This window comes from Rattus norvegicus, chromosome 20 (assembly GCF_036323735.1).
Source record: "Rattus norvegicus strain BN/NHsdMcwi chromosome 20, GRCr8, whole genome shotgun sequence".
NCBI classification, from domain to species: Eukaryota; Metazoa; Chordata; class Mammalia; order Rodentia; family Muridae; genus Rattus; species Rattus norvegicus.
In genome coordinates this window covers 33,914,263-33,933,266 of record NC_086038.1, presented here as the reverse complement: position 1 = coordinate 33,933,266, position 19,004 = coordinate 33,914,263, and the positions used below count along the sequence as shown (strand labels likewise).

Below are 19,004 nucleotides of genomic sequence, written 5' to 3'. Positions count from 1 at the left end.
TATTGAGGGCATTGTAGTGTTATAATAATAGAATATGTATTATGGCTATTTAATATTTGGAGTAAACTTGAGTACCCGATAAGCTAATGAGTTACATTTATACTCCAGTGATTTTTAGAAACTATGCGTGATATCCAGCTAATTAAGACTAGGAGATACATGGGTCAGTGATTTGAACTTCTTTCCTTTGGTTCTCCTATGGCAATCTGTCTCTGTCTGTCTATCTATCTCTGTTTCTGTCTCTGTCTCTGTCTCTCTCTCTCTGTCTCTCTCTCTCTGTCTCTCTCTCTCTCTCTCTCTCTCTCACACACACACACACACACACACACACACACACACACACACACACACACACACACACCGCCATAGTCCAGAACAGTCTTCATTCCTCCAGTCCCACTTCTGGCACCTACAATCTGCTCAGGTGTTGCCAACAACAGACACACTTTGACTTTGTCTCTAAGTGACTCTGTATGTTGCAGAGGACATGAATGAACCAAACAAACCTGAAAAAGAAGCTATATCAACAAAGAACGGCAAGAGAGTTTCTAGCCACAGACACTCAGAAGTCAAGATTCTGCCTTCAAGGACAATAGGAAAGACTGAACATGCTGTACAAACACCATGTTTATTTTTCATTGATAAAAGGGAAGCCAAGTGTTCTTGTGTCATGCTCAGAGCTCGTTTCTCCAAAATAAGAATTGCATACATGGTTTTTCCTCACTTTATTTCATGAAAAATATTTCAATTGGGCAAAAGAACATCAAAAATATTCTATTCCTGAGTTTTCTTTTTCTTTTCTTTTTTTTTCTGAACCAGTATATGAAGTTTTCTGAAACAGAAAATGGAGTAAATGTTATTTTTCAATTCAAAAAAAATATTTTAAGGAAAAAATTATTTTTCTCTAGTCTTGGGGGACCCTTTGTTCTTTGTTTCACTCTGTTGAAATAGTATCTTCTTAAGCCATAAATGTATCTTCTCAAGTTCTTAATGGCTACTGTTAACATCCCCTATGAAGATGGGAACCCCTGGCTTCAGATTCTTCAAGCACTGCCATGAATGCCATTTTGATCATTTTGAGACTTTGCCCTCACTCACACTTTCTCAAGGTTTCAGAGAATTGATCTTACTTATACAAAGAGTGTGGGAATATTACACAGCCCTCTCCAGGGCACAGCTGGATGGAACTGCTTATGCATCCCTTCTTGTGTGCTGAAGGATAGGAATTGAAGAAGGACACATCCAGAATGCCTTTTGTGCTCCCTCCTTTACAGTCTTTCTTTCAAGAATCCAAAAGATAACCGTTCTTCTACCAGTCTTATCATTTAATTCCATTTCAAGAGAAAGGGGAAAAGTTATTTAAACTCCTTCAGTGAATACTGAGCCAGACTTTACTTCAAACATTATCCTTAAAATCCACAACAATGCTGCAGATGTAATACGAGAGTCACAGAACACAGGCAACTCATGGTCACAAAATTTGTGTGCCACGGTCACAAAACCAAGAGCATACAATGTCTTCGAGAATAAATTCCTCTTTCAAACCCTTGCCCAGGCTTAGTTTATTCAGGCTCTTTGTTGAGCTCATGAAAACCACATCTGAGAACTTCTACACTCCGCTCTCATTTTGAAAGCTGGTTTAGAACTTCACTGGCATTACATTTCTTATTTCAAATACACTTTGGCTTCAAGCTCCAACTTTCAAAGTGAATGAAAACTTCTAATTTAATAGTGCTACATTGACTAGTGGCATTGCAATAGTATCTTTCTCAAACACTTCTTTTGACTACTGTAGAACCCCATACTTTCATCCAGGAGACTGGCAAGCCAAAGCACCTTTTACAGCTTCCTTTCTCAGGAGAGTTCCATGAGAAGTTCCTCAAAGCCAGTTGACAAATATTTGTGCTACAGGATGTCCTAAAATTGGGAACTGCTGATATCTCTAAGTAGGTGTTGAAACAAAAACAGATGCCTCAATGTTGTCCTGCAGGGTCAAGGTGGGCATAAGGATTCAAACTTGCTCCTTCCTTTGTTGTTTGCAAGGGTAACAGGATTCCTATGAAAATGTTCTACTTTAGTCATTCCCAAGTAAATTTAGGGGAGGAAAAAAATACCATGGCATCACAAATAGATGATAGCCTCCAATGTAAGTACCAATATCACTGATACTCCTTTTAAGTCTTTAATTAATTCTTTTGTGAAAGTTAATGTAAAATTCAGGGTTGTCTACTGAAGTATTGAAAGGTCAAGATTACCATTCACAATAAACTGTTTTCTTCATATTACATTTTACTTTTAAAATCAAAAACCCAAGAGCCATTCTGACCTGGATTTAAAGTGAATTAGAAACTCTATGAATCATGAATGTAATGTGTTAAAAAATATTCAGGAATTGTTATCTAGATAAATTTTACTTATTCATTGAGTTGTATTTTATTTTTAAATCCAAAACAAATACTAGTATCTAGTATTTGAAAAGTTTATTTTATAGAATTATAACTCGAAGATTGAAGAAAATGCCCAAGAAAGCTTCTTGTGCTTTCGTTTGTAAAAACTTACTGCTTCTGGCAAAATGATTAACTTGCCAGTTACTACAATATTGCCAGTTTTCCTCGAGTCATGCTCACAATTATCTTACTGTAAATGTTAAATCTACCTTTTGTTAACTAATTTTTGAAAAAGAAAAAAAAAACAAGCCTCTGAAATCTAAACAGCCATATTAATCAAACAGCTTTGAGTGTTTTTAAAATTTCAAAACGTAAATATCTACAAATTGTTAAGGAAAGACACTGAGACCAAAGTACTGAAAGGGAGATAAGATGGGAATTCCATTTATTGGTAAGTGGCAAACAGAACACCCTTGCTTTACATCAGAAGGACTATCTGATCAAATGAGAAAGAGAGAGAAAGAAGGGGGAAGGGAGGAAAGGAGGGGGAAAGAGAGAGAGGAAGGGAGTGGGGGAGGGTGGGAGGAGGAAAGAGAGAGGGAGGGGGAGGAAGGGAGGGAAGGAGGGAAGGAGAGAGAGAGAGAGAGAGAGAGAGAGGGAGGGAGGGAGGGAGAGAGAGAGAGAGAGAGAGAGAGAGAGAGAGAGAGAGAGAGAGAAAGAAACAAGAGGAACACAATTCTACAAAATGATGTTAAAAGTTTCCAAATTTATGCTAGCCCATTCACAATGAGTAAGCGCTAGACCTATCTAAAGCACTGGGTTCACAAGGATCAAGGCATCCCTTCAGGTAGGTAAAGATTCCTGGCTTGAGAACCCGGAAGCAGTCCATTCATGTTCCATCTCCACGTTTCTCTGAGGGAGATGAGCACTGAGCGCCACAGTCAAGGCACAGAGGCAGTTGGCTTCTATACCATGCTCATTCCTACCTGCTGTCTGTCCTCTGTTTCCTCAGTGCTTCCCAGACATACATGGGGCCTTGGGTGGCTATTTAAAGGCAGATTTCATTACCATATGCCTCAAAATAACTTAACTGGGAGTCTGTTTCAAACTTGCTCTAGCCCAAGTATGGGCATTCCCAACACATTCTCCACTTGCCTCACACAGATGGGTGTCCTTGAATGTGGACTCACGAAAATTAACTTTTCGTTTAGTACATTATCAGAACCAAACTTTGATTACAATAAACCCATGTCTAATGATAAACTGGAGGGGAACCTTAAAGTAAGTTTCACAAAACTGAACCCAAATAAAAAGAACAGTCACCTTAAAAATTTAGAAATAATATATATAAACAAAATTTAGATTTCTAAAGGGAAAATCAACCTTAAATAGATGGGCTACATTTTTCATGCATCCACTACAGGCAGTATCCTAAATGCCCAAATTGATTTGGAGTCAATATCAGGGAGTTTAGAAACAAAATTAGTTAAGACTTCTTGGTTATATCCTTGCATATGTACTAAAAGGTGAATTGTATTACTTTCTGGAATACATATACCAATTTAAATGAAAGTTCATAGGTGTTTCTGTCTCTTTAAAATGATTCCATTTTTTAAACATAGTTGGAAAAATAATGACTGCCCAATCACCACCCCCAAACGACCAGAAAGCAAGAAATTGGTTTCCTCAGGAGTTAGCTCCGGTTTCTAGGGATCTGTCTTCTTTTCTGTGAGGTCGCTGATTCAGGGGTCTGGTTGAGAATAAACACTATTATCCACAGTCATTAGGTTTTCAGCCTACCCACAACCTACAAATATACTTTGAAACAAATTTACCTTTCCGTCATTAAAACAAAACATTACTGCTTTCATTTTTAGAGCTAAAAATCTATTACCCTGCTTGGGTATGCTGCACTCTTCTGGGCATAGAATTTCATAGCAAGTATCAAAATAATCAAGCTATGAAGTCACACTTATCAAGCCACAATTTCGTATTAACCAGAACTTCTGATTCTGTTACTGGTTCATTTTGAACACGTCCAATACACAACAATTAACGATGGCTTAAAATAATAATTAACATTTAAACGAAAACCTCCTCAGGATTTCTAACTTGGTTTTCTATTTTCTGCACACAGCCCAACACCTGAAAACAACCGTGCTATGCTCGCTCTCCTGGAAGGTGCCAGCTGTTTTCCTCTGACTAAGACAACAAGTAAAGGCTGAACTAAAATCATGTTTCCGGAGAAGGTTGAGGGTAAATAGAGCTACTACAAACCAGCTTTCAGGAGTGGGAAGTCAGTCCAATTTTCCTCTGGCAACCGTTTCTTTGTGGAGCAACAGGGGATTCATAACACAGTTTGGGAAATGTTTTCTTGTCCCTTCACCCTGAGGCAGGGGGTTCCCAGCCAGGTCAAAATGTAGATCTAGGCAATATCAGCAGGGCATTCCAATCGATGTCATGGGAGGTGGAGCCAGTCTCCATGACATTCCATGAGACTGAGTGCTGCAAAGCTGTGTTGAAAACAATCTCTGTTGGACCAAGTCTTGCCTTCACTGGGAGTTGTCGCATCCAAGACTTAATTTCAACAGGGTTCAATTTATTGCTTCGAGCTTTGGCAGCATAGAACTGTCTTCTTTGAATGGAAAATTTGACCAACTGCGATGAGGTAAATGAATTTCGAAAGTGGGGGAGCGTGGGGGAGCGTGGGGGAGCGTGGGGGAGCGTGGGGGAGCGTGGGGGAGCGTGGGGGAGCGTGGGGGAGTCATACAACTTTTTTTTTGGTTGATATTGTTGTTGTTTCTTGTAAGGGGAAGAGGGTGTATACTTAGAGCTCCAAGCAATCCCCGAACCCCAAGTCGCCAAGGATGTGAAAAGGTGTTGGTGAGGCAGAGCTCAAAGGCTCTGTAGGAGAGCCTGGAGACTTTGGATTTGAGAGTTATTGGGCACTGGGGAATCCCTGTCTTGGGTAACACGGGTGGCTGGGGAAAAAAAAAAGACTTCAAAACCACAGCTTGCCCCCTTAATCCCCTGCGTTCTCTTCGGGACCGCCAATTGCGAGTACTGGAGCATGCTGGCGCTACCGCATTAATCGCGGTCACTCGGGATCCACCACCTTTGGGGCTCAGACCCGAATGGTTGGGGACCGAGTAAGCTCGGACCAACTCCGGCTCTGGTCCTCCCGGGCGAGTCTTAACCCCGCTCCTGGGCGCAGCTCCAGCCCTCGGGCGCCCAGGAGAGCGGCGACCTCCCCGCCTCTGCCGGGTCCCGGAGAGGCTGCTCTTCCCGTAAACTCCCCGCCCCGCGCGGCCCCCTCCCCGCCTCGGCTCCACCCCCGCGGGACCCTGGGAGGCGTGAGATTGGCCCGGACGCGCTGTCACTCTCCGGACGCGTCACCGCCCTCGTTTCCGACCGCCGGGAGACCGGCAGTGCTATTAGTGCACGGCGGGGCCGCGGCGGAGGGCAGCACGTTGCCTGGTTTGTTGGCACACGCCGGCAGGTCGGCGCGCTCGCTCACCTGAGTCGTGTCCCGGGGCCGCAGAGCCACCGGGCTGTACGAGCGCCACCGCCCGCCGTGACGCGCTCGGAGATGGGCAGCTGGAGAAGTTGACGAGCCCCCTACGCACGCGGCGCCCTTGCTGCCCAGAGGTGCGCCGCCCTTGCCACCGAGGTGTCCTCCGTCCTGACCCAGATGTGCGCGGGACACCCTGCCTCCGAGGCTGGAAAACTTCACCCCAAGTCCAAAGTGGGCTCCGAGGGTGGTGCCCGCGGCTGGACCGTGGGGCTGCCTGCCGGGATACTGTCCTGCGGCTCCCGGGGCCAGGGGAGGGCGGGGACCCACTGGAAACTTTCTCAGCACCTTCCTAACCACTGCGTTTTACTGTCTCCTCTTCCCCCCCAAACAGGGGCTGCAGCCAGCGGTTTGCCGCGCGTGCCTGTTTGCCAAAGGAGCCGCCCCGGCAAGGATCGCCGGAGGGGAGCCGCTTCCAGCGGGGAGACCCGCAGCCCAGACACGCGCTCTGGGCGGCCTGGATGCGCAAGAGCCGGCCCCGCAGCAGCTGACCGCCGGCGGCAGCGAAGTTTGGCTGCTGAGCGGCTCGGCGCCGGACGCTTGGACAGACTGTCAGCCTGCGGCTGCAATCTCCGGAGCCATGCCCGTGGGGGGCCTGTTGCCACTCTTCAGTAGCCCTGGGGGCGGAGGCCTGGGCGGTGGCCTGGGCGGGGGTCTTGGCGGCGGGAGGAAGGGGTCTGGCCCCGCCGCCTTCCGCCTCACTGAGAAGTTCGTGCTGCTGCTGGTGTTCAGCGCCTTCATCACGCTCTGCTTCGGGGCAATCTTCTTCCTGCCTGACTCCTCCAAGCTGCTGAGCGGGGTCCTGTTCCACTCCAACCCTGCCTTGCAGCCACCGGCGGAGCACAAGCCCGGGCTCGGGGCGCGTGCCGAGGATGCCGCCGAAGGGAGAGTCCGGCACCGCGAGGAAGGCGTGCCTGGGGACCCTGGAGCTGGACTGGAGGATAACTTAGCCAGAATCCGTGAAAACCACGAGAGGGCTCTCAGGGAAGCCAAGGAAACCCTGCAGAAGCTGCCAGAGGAGATCCAAAGAGACATTCTGCTGGAGAAGGAGAAGGTGGCCCAGGACCAGCTGCGTGACAAGGATCTGTTTGGGGGCTTGCCCAAGGTGGACTTCCTGCCCCCCATCGGGGTAGAGAACCGAGAGCCTGCTGACGCCACCATCCGTGAGAAGAGGTCAAAGATCAAAGAGGTAAGTGAGTGAGCCCTGCCAGAAATCCCACTCACGCTGCTGTTTTCAGGGAGGTTTGATAAACGGTTAGAACTTAGGGCTTCAACGTTATCGTGCAAAGGCGAGGGAGATCTCCAGGGCCACCCTTTGCCTTTTACCACCTTAGGATAAGTGGCCAGTTAGTATCTGAGACTGAATCCCCTTGAACTTGCGTGCTGTGGTGAGCTTAAGCTATAAGCGGCAGGGAGTGAGCGAATACTTGGGCAGGTGACACACACACTGCCTCCTCGCTGGCTGCAGTTAGTCTACGAGGCAAACAGTCACGGTGCAGGTATTGAACAGCCCTCCTCCTCTGAGAGGCTTGCAGGTGGTTTGAAATTGAAGCTGAGTGTAAACAGAGGGCATCAATCACACACAATACAAAGGTTATAACAGTGAGCCAACGCGCCCAGTGTTCAGTCATGTGGCCTCCTCTTGCCAGGTGTGTGTGTGTCACAGGCTGTAAATGTGAAACTTGAGATCTCCTGTCATGGGCCACATACTGTCTTTTACTGATTTAAAACCTAAGAAACACGCGCGCGCGCGCACACACACACACACACACACACACACACACACACACAGAAAGAGAGAGAGAGAGAGAGAGAGAGAGAGAGAGAGAGAGAGAGAGAGAGAGATCTACTGTTTTCTGTATTTCTAGAACATTGTCAGAAAAGGGGGTATTCCCTGATGCAACAGGTCAGCCTCCACAGCAGCTCAGTGACGTTAATCTAGAGCAAACATGGACTTTGGTAAATCCTGTGCAATTCCTTTCTGGTTATTTTTACTCATAACATATGATTGGTTTCTGTAAGCTGAAAGACGAAGGAACCCTAGGAAATCCTTTCAGGCTGTCATTTCAAAGGGGAAACTGAGGAATTACAGCTCAAGAAGCAGTTAGTGACTGAGTTGAGTCCTGAACACAGAAGTGGAAGCTTCCCAGTCACCAGACTCTGGGGACATGCATCCTTCCTGGCTGCTTTCTCTATGTTTTCCTGGGAATCCAGTCCTGGAGAACTGTGGTAAAGCATGGCATCCCAACTCTGGATCTATCCTCTAACATATGTCATGAATGGACGTAGTATTAGTATGAGATGCATTACCAGGAAAGGGTCCCGATGGCATCGTGAGGGAGTAAATAGAATTTGGAGGCTGTGAAGAGATTTAAAGTGGTTGCAGGGTGGAGGCAGCTTGGTTGCCATAGGAGTTGCTTAAGACCAGATGAGATCTGGTAAGGGGTCACTGAGCAAGTTCAAGTGGACTTGGGTCCCTCTCAGTTTCCTCCAGGCTCACGGCTCTGTTTGCTCATCCGTCATGCTTTCTGCTTTGCAGAGACATAGTAGGCGAATGGCTTCTGCTATCATGAGCTGGTTTCTCCAATAGCTTTTCCCCTCTGTGAAATCCCAACAGTCCTGAGAGACACACATCTGCCTCTTCCCAAACATCTTCCCACTCCTACCTCTTAGACTCCTTAATCAATACGGACCATTAGAAAATTTCCCCCCAAAGGCTCACTGTCTGCTGCTCTTTGCTGTTCGAAGTGAGCCATTTCTGAATGGCATGCATCTGAATTCATAGGAGTGTCCAGTTAATGTGGGCTGTAGCTGTAGGAAGAAGGGATTGTGAACACTAAAGCATTAAGAAGCTGGCCATTAATGTCTGAAAGTGGGTTTTGAATAGACACCACACCTGGTAGGAGTCCACGGAGAGCAGCATTTTGGCAGTCTGTATATCCCCCAGCTATTAGACCGACTGATCTATGTCTCTAAATCATAGGAACTTAATTTACTGGGTCAAGGAAATGCATGTGGCATCTGTCATGTGGTTCCAATGTCTTAGAACCTAGTTCAAACTGCCCAACTTTATATAAAACATTAGAAATAAACATTTTTTTTTAAATTCCATGCAGTTCCGAAAACCCTAAGTAGCCAGCTTGATTTGCTTCAGCGTTTAGTCAAAAGCCACCAGGACGAGGGGAGAGATGAATTATGATTTTCCACTAGAATAGTTCAAACATAGTCCTTCGTAAACCAAAAGCAATAACTCATGCCATTCTTCTTTTAAAAATTACTCTTTGTCGGCTTTGGACGAATATAGTGCCCCACCCCCTTACCCTCAACTCATGCTGTTGTAAAGGACCTGGTGTTTGATGGTGGAGAAGAAAAGTGGTTGATAACACATTAGACTTCAACTTCAAACATCGAGGTTCTACTTGCCACACTCGGGGCTACTTTCTGTGGCCCCCAAGCCCTTTGCCTTGTTTCCGTGTGTTCCAGTTGTCTTTATAGTCCAGTTCTTTATTGCACTTGCATGCACTAAAACTTGCATGGTTAAAGTTTAGGATGGAATTCGAGTCAAGCTTTCACTTTTATACATTTGGTTCAAGGGAAATGCAACACTGTTTTTATAATGCTGAGATAATTGTATTGTTGGTAGCACACTGGATTTTTGATAAGTTTGTATCACAGGGGAGGTAGCCTGCTAATTTAATTAAGTAGGGCATTGCGTCCACCAAAACGCCTTGAGCACATTCTACTAATTCCAGCCTTGGTGGATTGGATGAAAACTTTCCTCTTCCCAATCCAGATTCCCACAATGTTATCATGACCCATTCCTGAAACCTCAGGAATTTATCCTGAAATTGCCCTGCCTTGTGATATGTATGCCAGATATAAAAGTGTAGTCATGTTATCCTATGGTTCTAAGAAAAACTGTTAGAAGTTAAATAGTTTCGTGGGATTATTATGAACATACTCTACTTCGCTTTCTATTCCATTTTTTGGGGTTAGCAAGTTTTTAAAAGATTTGGAGACGAGAGGGTAGGGGAAGGAAACAGCCTACCGTGTACCTTAGGATGGTAGCCTAATTTACTTTGAATAATGAACATCTTCTTCTGAAGTTGAAGGGCATTCTGGGTGATAGAGGTGTCTAGGCATAGCTGTCTTCCTAGTTTTTTGAGAAAAGGCTTTTCATTCCTGACCTATTCCTGACTCAAAGATACAGAGAAAGATGCACGTTGATGGCTAATGAGTAAAACATATTTTATTGAATTTTACACTAGCACTAGTGGTGTGCGTACGTGTGTGTGTGTGTGTGTGTGTGTGTGTGTATGTGTGCGCTTCAGCACAGTTACAGTTTATGTTAAATATTAACTATGTGCCCTTTGACCTTAGATCAGATGTCAGAATAAGTTGCCTTCACAAATTGAAACAAAAACTCTTTCATTTTGAAGCTTAACATTCCAGGTGAATTTCATGGGATTTACTATGGAAAAGAACACTTACAACGCAATAAAGCTATCCTTTGAAGCCCTGGCCCAAGGGGCTAGCATCCTTTTCCGTTGTTTACCTGTTCACTGGCTTCCTGATCCTTGGTGAACCTTGGTAAATCTGTGCTGGTGTGGCCTGCCTCACTCAGGGGTCCCAAAGCAAGGGAGCTATAGAGATTTCTAAAGCTTTCTGTCTTCGGCAAAAAGATTTCAGCAGTGTAAACACTAGAGTGGGTGCTAACTGTTGAAGTTATATAAGCAGGAAAAGCTTGTGAGTAGAAGTGAGTTGTCTGAATTGTCTTCAGTTTAATTTGCTGCCAGCCATTCCGTAAGTTTGATAAAGGGAATACCTTGACTTTATCGTCTCAGACAGTTCAGATTCACTGAACAAAGGAGCTGTGTGTAGGACTCCGAACTTAGTAAAAGGTCTGAAAGGCAGCTTAACAATATGGACCCTGTGTTGAAACCTCTGCAGCCGTCCTCAGGTGAGCTAGTCAGCCAAACCATCTTGTAGAAATGGATCCTGGTGCTTCCGGTGTGTAAAGATGCCTTTCCAAGAGCTCCTGACTTCTTTGACTTTACTACAGAACTTATATACTTGAAATGTGTTTTCAAACCCTTAATAGGCAAATTCTAAAGGAGGGCTTTCAGTGTGTGTGTCAAGGTCATAAGGAAAGGATATGTACAGATACCTGTGAAGGATGAAGGCTAATGTAGAGGGGATTCCATGTGCCCGGACCTGACATCCATTCCCCAGCCTAGTAGGCTTTTAATTTTTCTCATATCATACGTAAACATATGTTTCAGTTAGCCAAAATAGAACCGGAAATGATTGGCACAATGACCTAACTAGGTGGCCAATGGCGTAACTAGGTACAAAAGGAAGAGGTGAAGAATATGTCTAGTAGTTTAAAGAAGACATAATTATTTGTGTGTGTGCATGTGTGTGGTGGTGGGAGGTCCTAACTTTTTCCCCTTTCGGTAGCCTGCTGCCTTGCCTGATAGTCAGTGTCTAGCCATCACTTGCCTCCCTTATGCTTTCTTAAAGGGCCTTTGTACAATCTCTAAATTTTATTTAATTAATTATTTATTTATTTATTTATTTATTTATTTATTTTTGAGTTACCAGCAACATGCCAGGGAAATGCTAATCTTGAGAGGACTTTTTTTTCTTTAATTTTTAAACCCAAACATATGTATTAGATCATAATCTACCACGGTTGTCTGAGACCCAAGTGACGCCTTAGCTCATGCGCTCTGTGGTGGAGGATCCAAAACACCAGGATCTTTCTGGAAATCACCAGTTACTGACAGAACGGAATGGGGAATAGAAGGCCTGGTTCTTGGTGTGTGCTGTTCGCCAACCCCTCACACTTAACTTCCTAAGTGAAACTCTCAAGACGAGAATTACTAGGTGGACCACATCTGTTCAATACAGACCCTAAAATAGAATAGGCATAGAACAGATGTGACTCAACTCTGCCATATGGTAAATGTCACTTGATTGGCTTTAAGTAAACTAGTAAGTCTTTTGAAAGAAGTGTTCCTATGGGTGTGACTCGGGAGAATGTTTTTAAAGCTGCATAGGCTAAGAGTGATACGTGTTTTTCTCTGTTTATAAAGTTCTCTGTGAGAGTAGAAACATTTGTAACCAGGACACTGCAAACCTTTGTGCCGAGAAGTTTATAAAGGAGAGAGAAACAGAGAGGGTTGTCATATCTTAAAGATGTGCGTGCCCAGAGAAGAGGGATGGCGCGATGCAGGGGAGCTCTTCAACCTGTAAATGAACGTGCTCTCTACCCATACATAGCATTAGAGATAGCAGAAGAGTTGACAGTTATCCTAAGTGAACTATATAGGTTTTAGGGGACATATATACATTACACACACACACACACACACACACACACACACACACACACACACACTAGTCCACAGCCTTTCTGTCTCTTTTACGAGGACCTGAGATGTCCTCTTGAGTGCCTTCCCCTCTTCCGCTCTGTCCACTTGCAATGACTTTACAGTTAGAACAGTGGATACTGGACCCAGATTACCCGAATCTGAGTCTGGTCGCCACCATGCACTAGGCTCCTAGACCTTTGCCAAGGTCCTCAATCTCTCAGAACTTAATTCTTCTCATTCGTCATGTGAAGATTGTCTTGGAACCTACCTTCTTGGACCTTGCGGTTTGCTCATAAAGCTGAACACGGTATAAGGCGTGCCATTGGCATACAGTAAATGCTTCTTGCTTTATTGTGTTACTGTTGCTTCCACGAGTACTTTGTTTCTTGTGCTGATTAATAAGCCATGGATAAAGTGATGAGATTTCTAAGGACAGTTATAATAATAGTAACCTTTAGGTTTTGATGATTAAAGAGATACTTGGATGCTTGTACAGTTTGTCCAAAGGACCTGTCCAGATAGGTGTGTTTTTTAAGCTGTGCTCTGGTCGACTGTAATTATCATAAATTGATAATTTCCCATAAACCTTCAGCATCTTGAAACATGTACACTCAATGCATGCACGTCTGTTTACATCCTTCAGGGCATGTGCGGAAGATGAACTCGTTCCTCACAGTCTACTCGCCCTGAAGTACCCTCTTCAGGACTTTCAGTCAGGCTGCCTCCTTAAGTATTAAATCAGCCCTCAAAATAGCCTGAGCAAAGCGAGTTTTACCTAGTTTTGTCCTTGGAGGGATGTTTTAAAGAAGTACAAAGAAAATATATTTTAGATCCAGCAAAAAATTAATTATGATAATGTCTGTAATGAGCGCTAAGCCTGTCTGTCACCTGATGATAGGCTTATATAGAATGTGTACGATTTGCTTATATTTTGTAGCTATTGACCTTTCTTGAGAATTCCATATTGAATTAAATATATTTTTCAGGTTCCAGATCTAGAAGGTCCTCAGATATCTTGAGGTCCAGTGCTCACGTGTAAATATTAGCCATGGGGCTCCTCCATTGGACTTCATGGAATGTCTTTAGTATCTACAGGAAGGAGTGTGGGGGTACAGGTCACTGCCTAACCAGGCCAGTTCATATGGTGACACAAAACCTCTAATACAAGTCTGAACTCGGGAGACTGGCTGGTCCTGCTATGGCTTCCTTGCCTCCACAGCCCAGACTGGCAGGCCCGCAGGAAGAATCCCCATTGAAAACACCTTGGAGGGAGATGGAGCCGCTTCAAGTATTTCCTGCAAAAGCGATGCTGGCTGATGTCTGCTCTTAAGACAGCACCTCCACAGTGTCCTGATAAAGATTTCTGTGATCATTAGGTGCCCGAAAGAAAACCAAATGAGATTTAAGGCTTAAGAGCATTTAGGAGTCAGCGCTGCGTTTGGTAAATCAGAACCCAGCAGTCCTACATGTAACTCAGATAAAATTTAAAAGCCCGTGTAGCCCTTTGTGTTTCCTTGGTGTTCCTGATGAGAATGCCCCTCCCCCTCCCGCTTCCTGTCCCCCAAACCCTCTCAGCAGGACAGCTTGTCCTTCCCACATTATAACTAAGCAAATATCCAGCCCCCATGTCATAGCACTGTTCTCTCAGTTCTGATCTCAGGCAATAAGATGCTCACTTTTATTTTCATTTTTAATGTAAATTTCTATATGGGTATTATTATTATTGTTATTATATTGTCTAATCTCCAGATCCTCCTGTACATATTTATCATGAGAACTTGGTGTGAAGGTAGGTTTGGAACTGAGATGGAAACTACACAAATAACACCCAATTATGAAAAAACCAGGGTTTAATAATACAGTACGACCTACTCTAAGGCGTGTTTTGTTGCCATGCTCTGGGAGAAGCCTATTTGCATAGGCTAGGCGTTTACAGGAAAGGGTGTGACAGTAGTTGATAGATAGGCCTAGGAATGACTGCAGTTCAGACACAAACTCATGACTGGCAAACGCCACAGCTGTTGCTGGAGCCTGTCAGAACCTTCCTCATTGAATGGTCTTCTCAGGATCTTTGGAGGAACCTAAGGGACAAGAGAACCTCCGAGATAACAGTCAGAACTCCTGGTCCTTTCTGAGGGTGACAGTCTAGATTTCTCGAGCTAAACTTTAGGCCATAGTGATCTGAACTTAGTATTTCCTTCACGGGAATATGTAGGCTCATGACGCTAAATACCTGTGTTTACTCAACTTGTTTGTTGTTCTTGCTGTTGTCTTAGTTTGTGTTTGTGTTTGTTTTTTGGTAAGGGCATACTTGAAGAAGGCAAAGTTGTAGATGGTTAAGATAGCACACAAGTGTGTGCCCCGTCTCAGACCCTTATTTCCAACTGTTCAAACAAGCAGATCAAAGTCTACGTCATTGAAGGCGCTCAGAACAAATTGTTGTTCTGTGATGTTTGTTCCAGCAAGGGAGAAAAATACGGTTTAGAAGCAGCTAGTACCTTGTCCTGTGCCTTTTCACTGTAAGCCAAGGTCTGTTTTTGCAAAGACAGTTGAAGTGTAGGTGAAGGCCATAAGCAGATTCGTTACCCCCATCTCTGCTAATATGTTAACTCATCCACGGTTAATTGTTTAAATTTGCTTCTGTTGTTTTCTGAAAACATTTGGTCAGATAAGAGCATTGGCATATACCATTTTGTTGAACCCGAGCATTTCTTTTCCTTTTTTTCACATAACAAATATTAAGATAAGCCTTTGTCTAGTAACTTTGTCTCATTTTTCTTGGGTTGAAAGTTCATAGTACCTTCTAGATGTAGTGACCCTTGAACCGTTTCTACTTTCCCCAATGGTATACTGAAGGCAGTCTATTGGACCTTTATGTTTTATTTTTGTAGGTGATAAGACAGTGTTGTTTTGCATTGGATTGTTCTACTTTCCGTAAGCTGAGCCCCAGTTTACTAGCGGCTCTTCACGTTTAAAATGAAGTTGGGATTTTCTTCATTAGGTCCCTGATGATGCCTGTCTCGCTGCAGATCTGTGAATGGTGGAAGAGACTTTCATTGGTCTAGACTCACTGGTGTGTTAATATTTATACTAATAGTTGAAGGTTAAAAATAGTCCATACATACTTAAGAAATGACAATTTTCCTGTCCCAAATGGAAGGCCCTACAGAGCTGAATTCTTAAGAAAGCTTACCCAAAGGACACCATTTATCTTCCTATGTGTGAAAGAACACACATCTTATGGGGGTTAAAGATCTTTGATGATGTGTAAAGCAGCTTTTTAATCTCAGTTATTTTTAAGTAGAAGGAAAGCTTAGTGTTGATAGAGTTGGGGAACCTCTCTGTGTTTTGATTTTTTTGGCCGATTTCTTCAAACCCAATGTTTGTAGTTGCAGAATGCGGGATAGTGAAGAGTTATATATTTGAAATTGTGTCTCTCTTTGGACCTTGAAGAGTCTGCTAGACACCAAGTCTATTTAAATTTGGCTTTGAACTGTGTTAACATGATGAATAATGATTGGCATAAATGTAGTATATCGTTTTTATGAATAGTGGTTTTGAGAGGGTGGTAATTTTAGAATTTTTAGGTTGCTGATCTCTGAGGCATGTTATTTTTGCAGTCCACTGGCAGTGTTGAAGGTTGAATCTCGTCAACTCCAGGTTTTCAGCTCATAATTAGAATGCCTGAGTAGCCCGTATTCTGATTTGAGGGTTATTAGCATAAGTCAGCATTTTTGTATGGAGTTCTTATTAAGAAATGTAAGGGGGGGCTTGTGTAGTGTAGAAGATGCTGTCTTTGATGGCTGGCTCCGAATTAATAAACTGTATGCATTCACTCATATCGAGCACTTCGACTCCTCTTTATTACGAAATCCTCCTGGGGTTCCTCAACGTAGAATGTGTTTAGAAGAACTCCATAGCTTTCATTGGGGAGGTCAGTGGGCTCAAAGAACGTAAGAAATGAAGATGATTGATTAACTGTTGTTGAAAACTGTACCAACAGAAAGAGTGAATAAAATTATGATTTATTAGCTATTCCATGAGTAATAAGAGGAGGTCAGCGCAGGTTAGAATAACTTGTCTTTGTCTTAATTTAAAAATACAGAATTTCTGCGGCATAGGCTCTTTTCGGTCATTAATATGTTCTCGAAACTATCATGCTGGGAAATGGAGAAAATCCGCTCCTTCCTCTACCAAATGACAGCGGCATCGCCAACTCTGGGCCTTGCCTGAAATAGGACCCATGAAATACTTGTTAAATGCACATATGTTTTTAAGCTCACAGAAGAGCATCAGGAATAACTCTGGTTAATTGACCTCCTTTCAAGTCATCACCTAAGTACTCCTGGGCTGCCAGCCACTGTTGAAAAGTGCCTGAGTTTTGTTTTGTTTTGTTTTCCCAGCCAAAAGTCCTAAGAATCCTATCTAGTGGGTGGAGAGAATAATGAATATAGAAAATGACCTTTTCCAGTTTTAAAGCGGTTTCTCAGAATGATTTATACAATGAAAAGTGTATTTGTTTTATGATGTGCTTGTAAACTGGCTGTGGAAGCGTTTCATTAAAAAAAAAAAAATCCTTTGAGCAAATGTAGCCTCCCTGGAATAAATGTAAATGACTGTGGATTCTGTTAAAGGTCAGTACTCTCGAGGAGTAAAAAAGTTAGAGTCTCGTGAAAAGTCACTCTGCCTTCTGCTCTACACCCAACATGTTGGTTTTTTTAGGTGCATAGTTCTTAAAGAGTCCCCAGTCATTTCTGGTCATTATCTCCTAGGGTACTGACTATATTTAGTAAGGGCTGTCATTTTCCTTGTATTTTGATTTTATTCACAGTACATCTAATTAAAAATTTCTCTTCCATTCCCGTGAAAGTTTTGGAGACAAGTGTGTTTTAATAAGCGGTTCTCACAGTATCACAGTGTGATTAAAAAGAAAAGAAATAAGCTATAGGTGAGGGGGTTTGTTTTTTTTTTTCTTCCACCAGAGAGATCAGAATTTCATCCGTGTGTTCTTCCTGTAAGGGAAGTGGGAGAGAAAGAGCTGCGGTGTTCTTCTTCCCAGGTTAACATCGTAGCTCCTAAAAATGCTGCCTCATTTTAACCAATGCGTGCCAGAGCTCTGTGGCATGCACACGCTTACAAATGGTCTCCTTTTTAATCTATTCTGCACGGTCGTCTCTCTAAAATATCCTCTCTCTCCCGTTGCTCCGCCGAGGGTTCTCATAATTCTCCATTTCTCTTAAAAGAAGCGATTCAAACTGACACACATCACATTCCTTGGAGAACGTGTAAAGAAAGGCAGGGGTGGATGACTGGGCTGTCTCCTGAGTTCCTTATTCAGTGGGACTAGGCAGGTATTTTTAGCATGATCCGGGGACAATGCTGAGGCTACTGGCATAGTGACTTGAGTCTCAGAAACATTGTTCTAACGTATTGCTCTCTTTGGTATCGGGGTCACCTTCTCTTCTTTCCCCGTCTTCAGCACTAGGAAGGACTCTCCTTGAACTTACATAGTTATTGTATGAACCTAAATTAGGATTCGGCTTTATTTTGTTCCTCTTGTAAAAAAAAAGCATCAGACTGCATTCTTAGGGAGCCCTTGCTCCACTGTTGTTAATAAGGTCTCCTGTTTCCAAATTGCCACATCATTCATTATTTCTTTCCTTGGACCTGCCGGTGACAATGTCACTACTTTATTGATCACCTTCCTATGGACTTCAGAACTCTTACAAATAGAGACACCTTTTTCTTTCCAGGAGGTTCCTGGCCCAAAAGTAGGTGACAGAAAAGCAGTTCATCATAACTGTAACCAAAATGAAGAACAACTTAAGCACAGGGCTGAAAATCTTGCCAGCCTGGTGAGGCCGTTTGCCAAAGTGGAAACCCCTCATAGCTTTCCTTTCCCACACCTGTGAAATGAGGCTAATGATCCTCTCCTCCAGAAGGGTTGCAAGCCTTAAAATAGAAAAAATGTATAATTCTCTCAGCACGATGCCTGGCAGGTGATATTATTTAATAAACAGCTTTTATCTGTTAGCAACTAGAAATTGGTGGGAGTAATGAATATGGACGTTTATTAAGAAAGATATTGAGAACCCCCAATTATGGCTAACACCTGTAATCCTAGCACATTCCAGGAGGCTAAGGTAGGCCAACTGTTGGGAGTTTGAGAGCAGCCTGGACGGCAAAGTGATACCTTGTTTCAACAGGCACTTCATGAGCATGCACGCGCGGGCGCGGGCACACACACACACACACACACACACACACACACACACACACACACAAACAAATGCTAGCTTATTTTTAATATGCTTTTAGCACAATGACTGGACACTTCTAAGCCTCCCACTGCTAATGTGCCCTTTCCTTCACTCCCAGCTCAACATCTTTACGTCTGCCCTCAGCTTAGTTGCTTTTCTAATCTCCCACCTACTTCCCCAGGCCCAGTGGCGGAAGTGGCCAATGATCACTCCATCCGAGATCTCACATGGTATCTCTCTCTCCCTCTGAAATATGGGAAATCTCTTTTCTTCCTCTTGTATCTCCTTGCCTGCCTGGAAGTCCCAGCTCTTCCGCCCAACCATTGGCCACTAGCATTTTTATTGATTGATTAAGAATCAATTGGGGAACAGGAGCTTCAGCGTTCACAAGCATTGAAACTACCTCCCA

General features: G+C 43.7%; 1 protein-coding gene across 2 annotated transcripts in view; it reads left to right on the top strand.

The window, feature by feature from the left end:
• The first annotated feature begins 4,682 nt into the window (after positions 1-4,682).
• Positions 4,683-19,004, top strand: part of Man1a1 (mannosidase, alpha, class 1A, member 1) — a 183,427-nt gene continuing 169,105 nt past the window's right edge. The window contains exons 1-2 of one of the 2 annotated variants that reach the window (XM_006256497.3): positions 4,683-5,055; positions 6,293-7,147. In XM_006256497.3, coding sequence (XP_006256559.1) covers positions 5,029-5,055; positions 6,293-7,147 — 882 coding nt within the window. In that variant the 5' untranslated portion in view covers positions 4,683-5,028. Of the gene's footprint in view, positions 5,056-5,765; positions 6,036-6,292; positions 7,148-19,004 lie in introns of those variants that run through there. The other variant, NM_001033656.1, reaches the window with a different exon arrangement.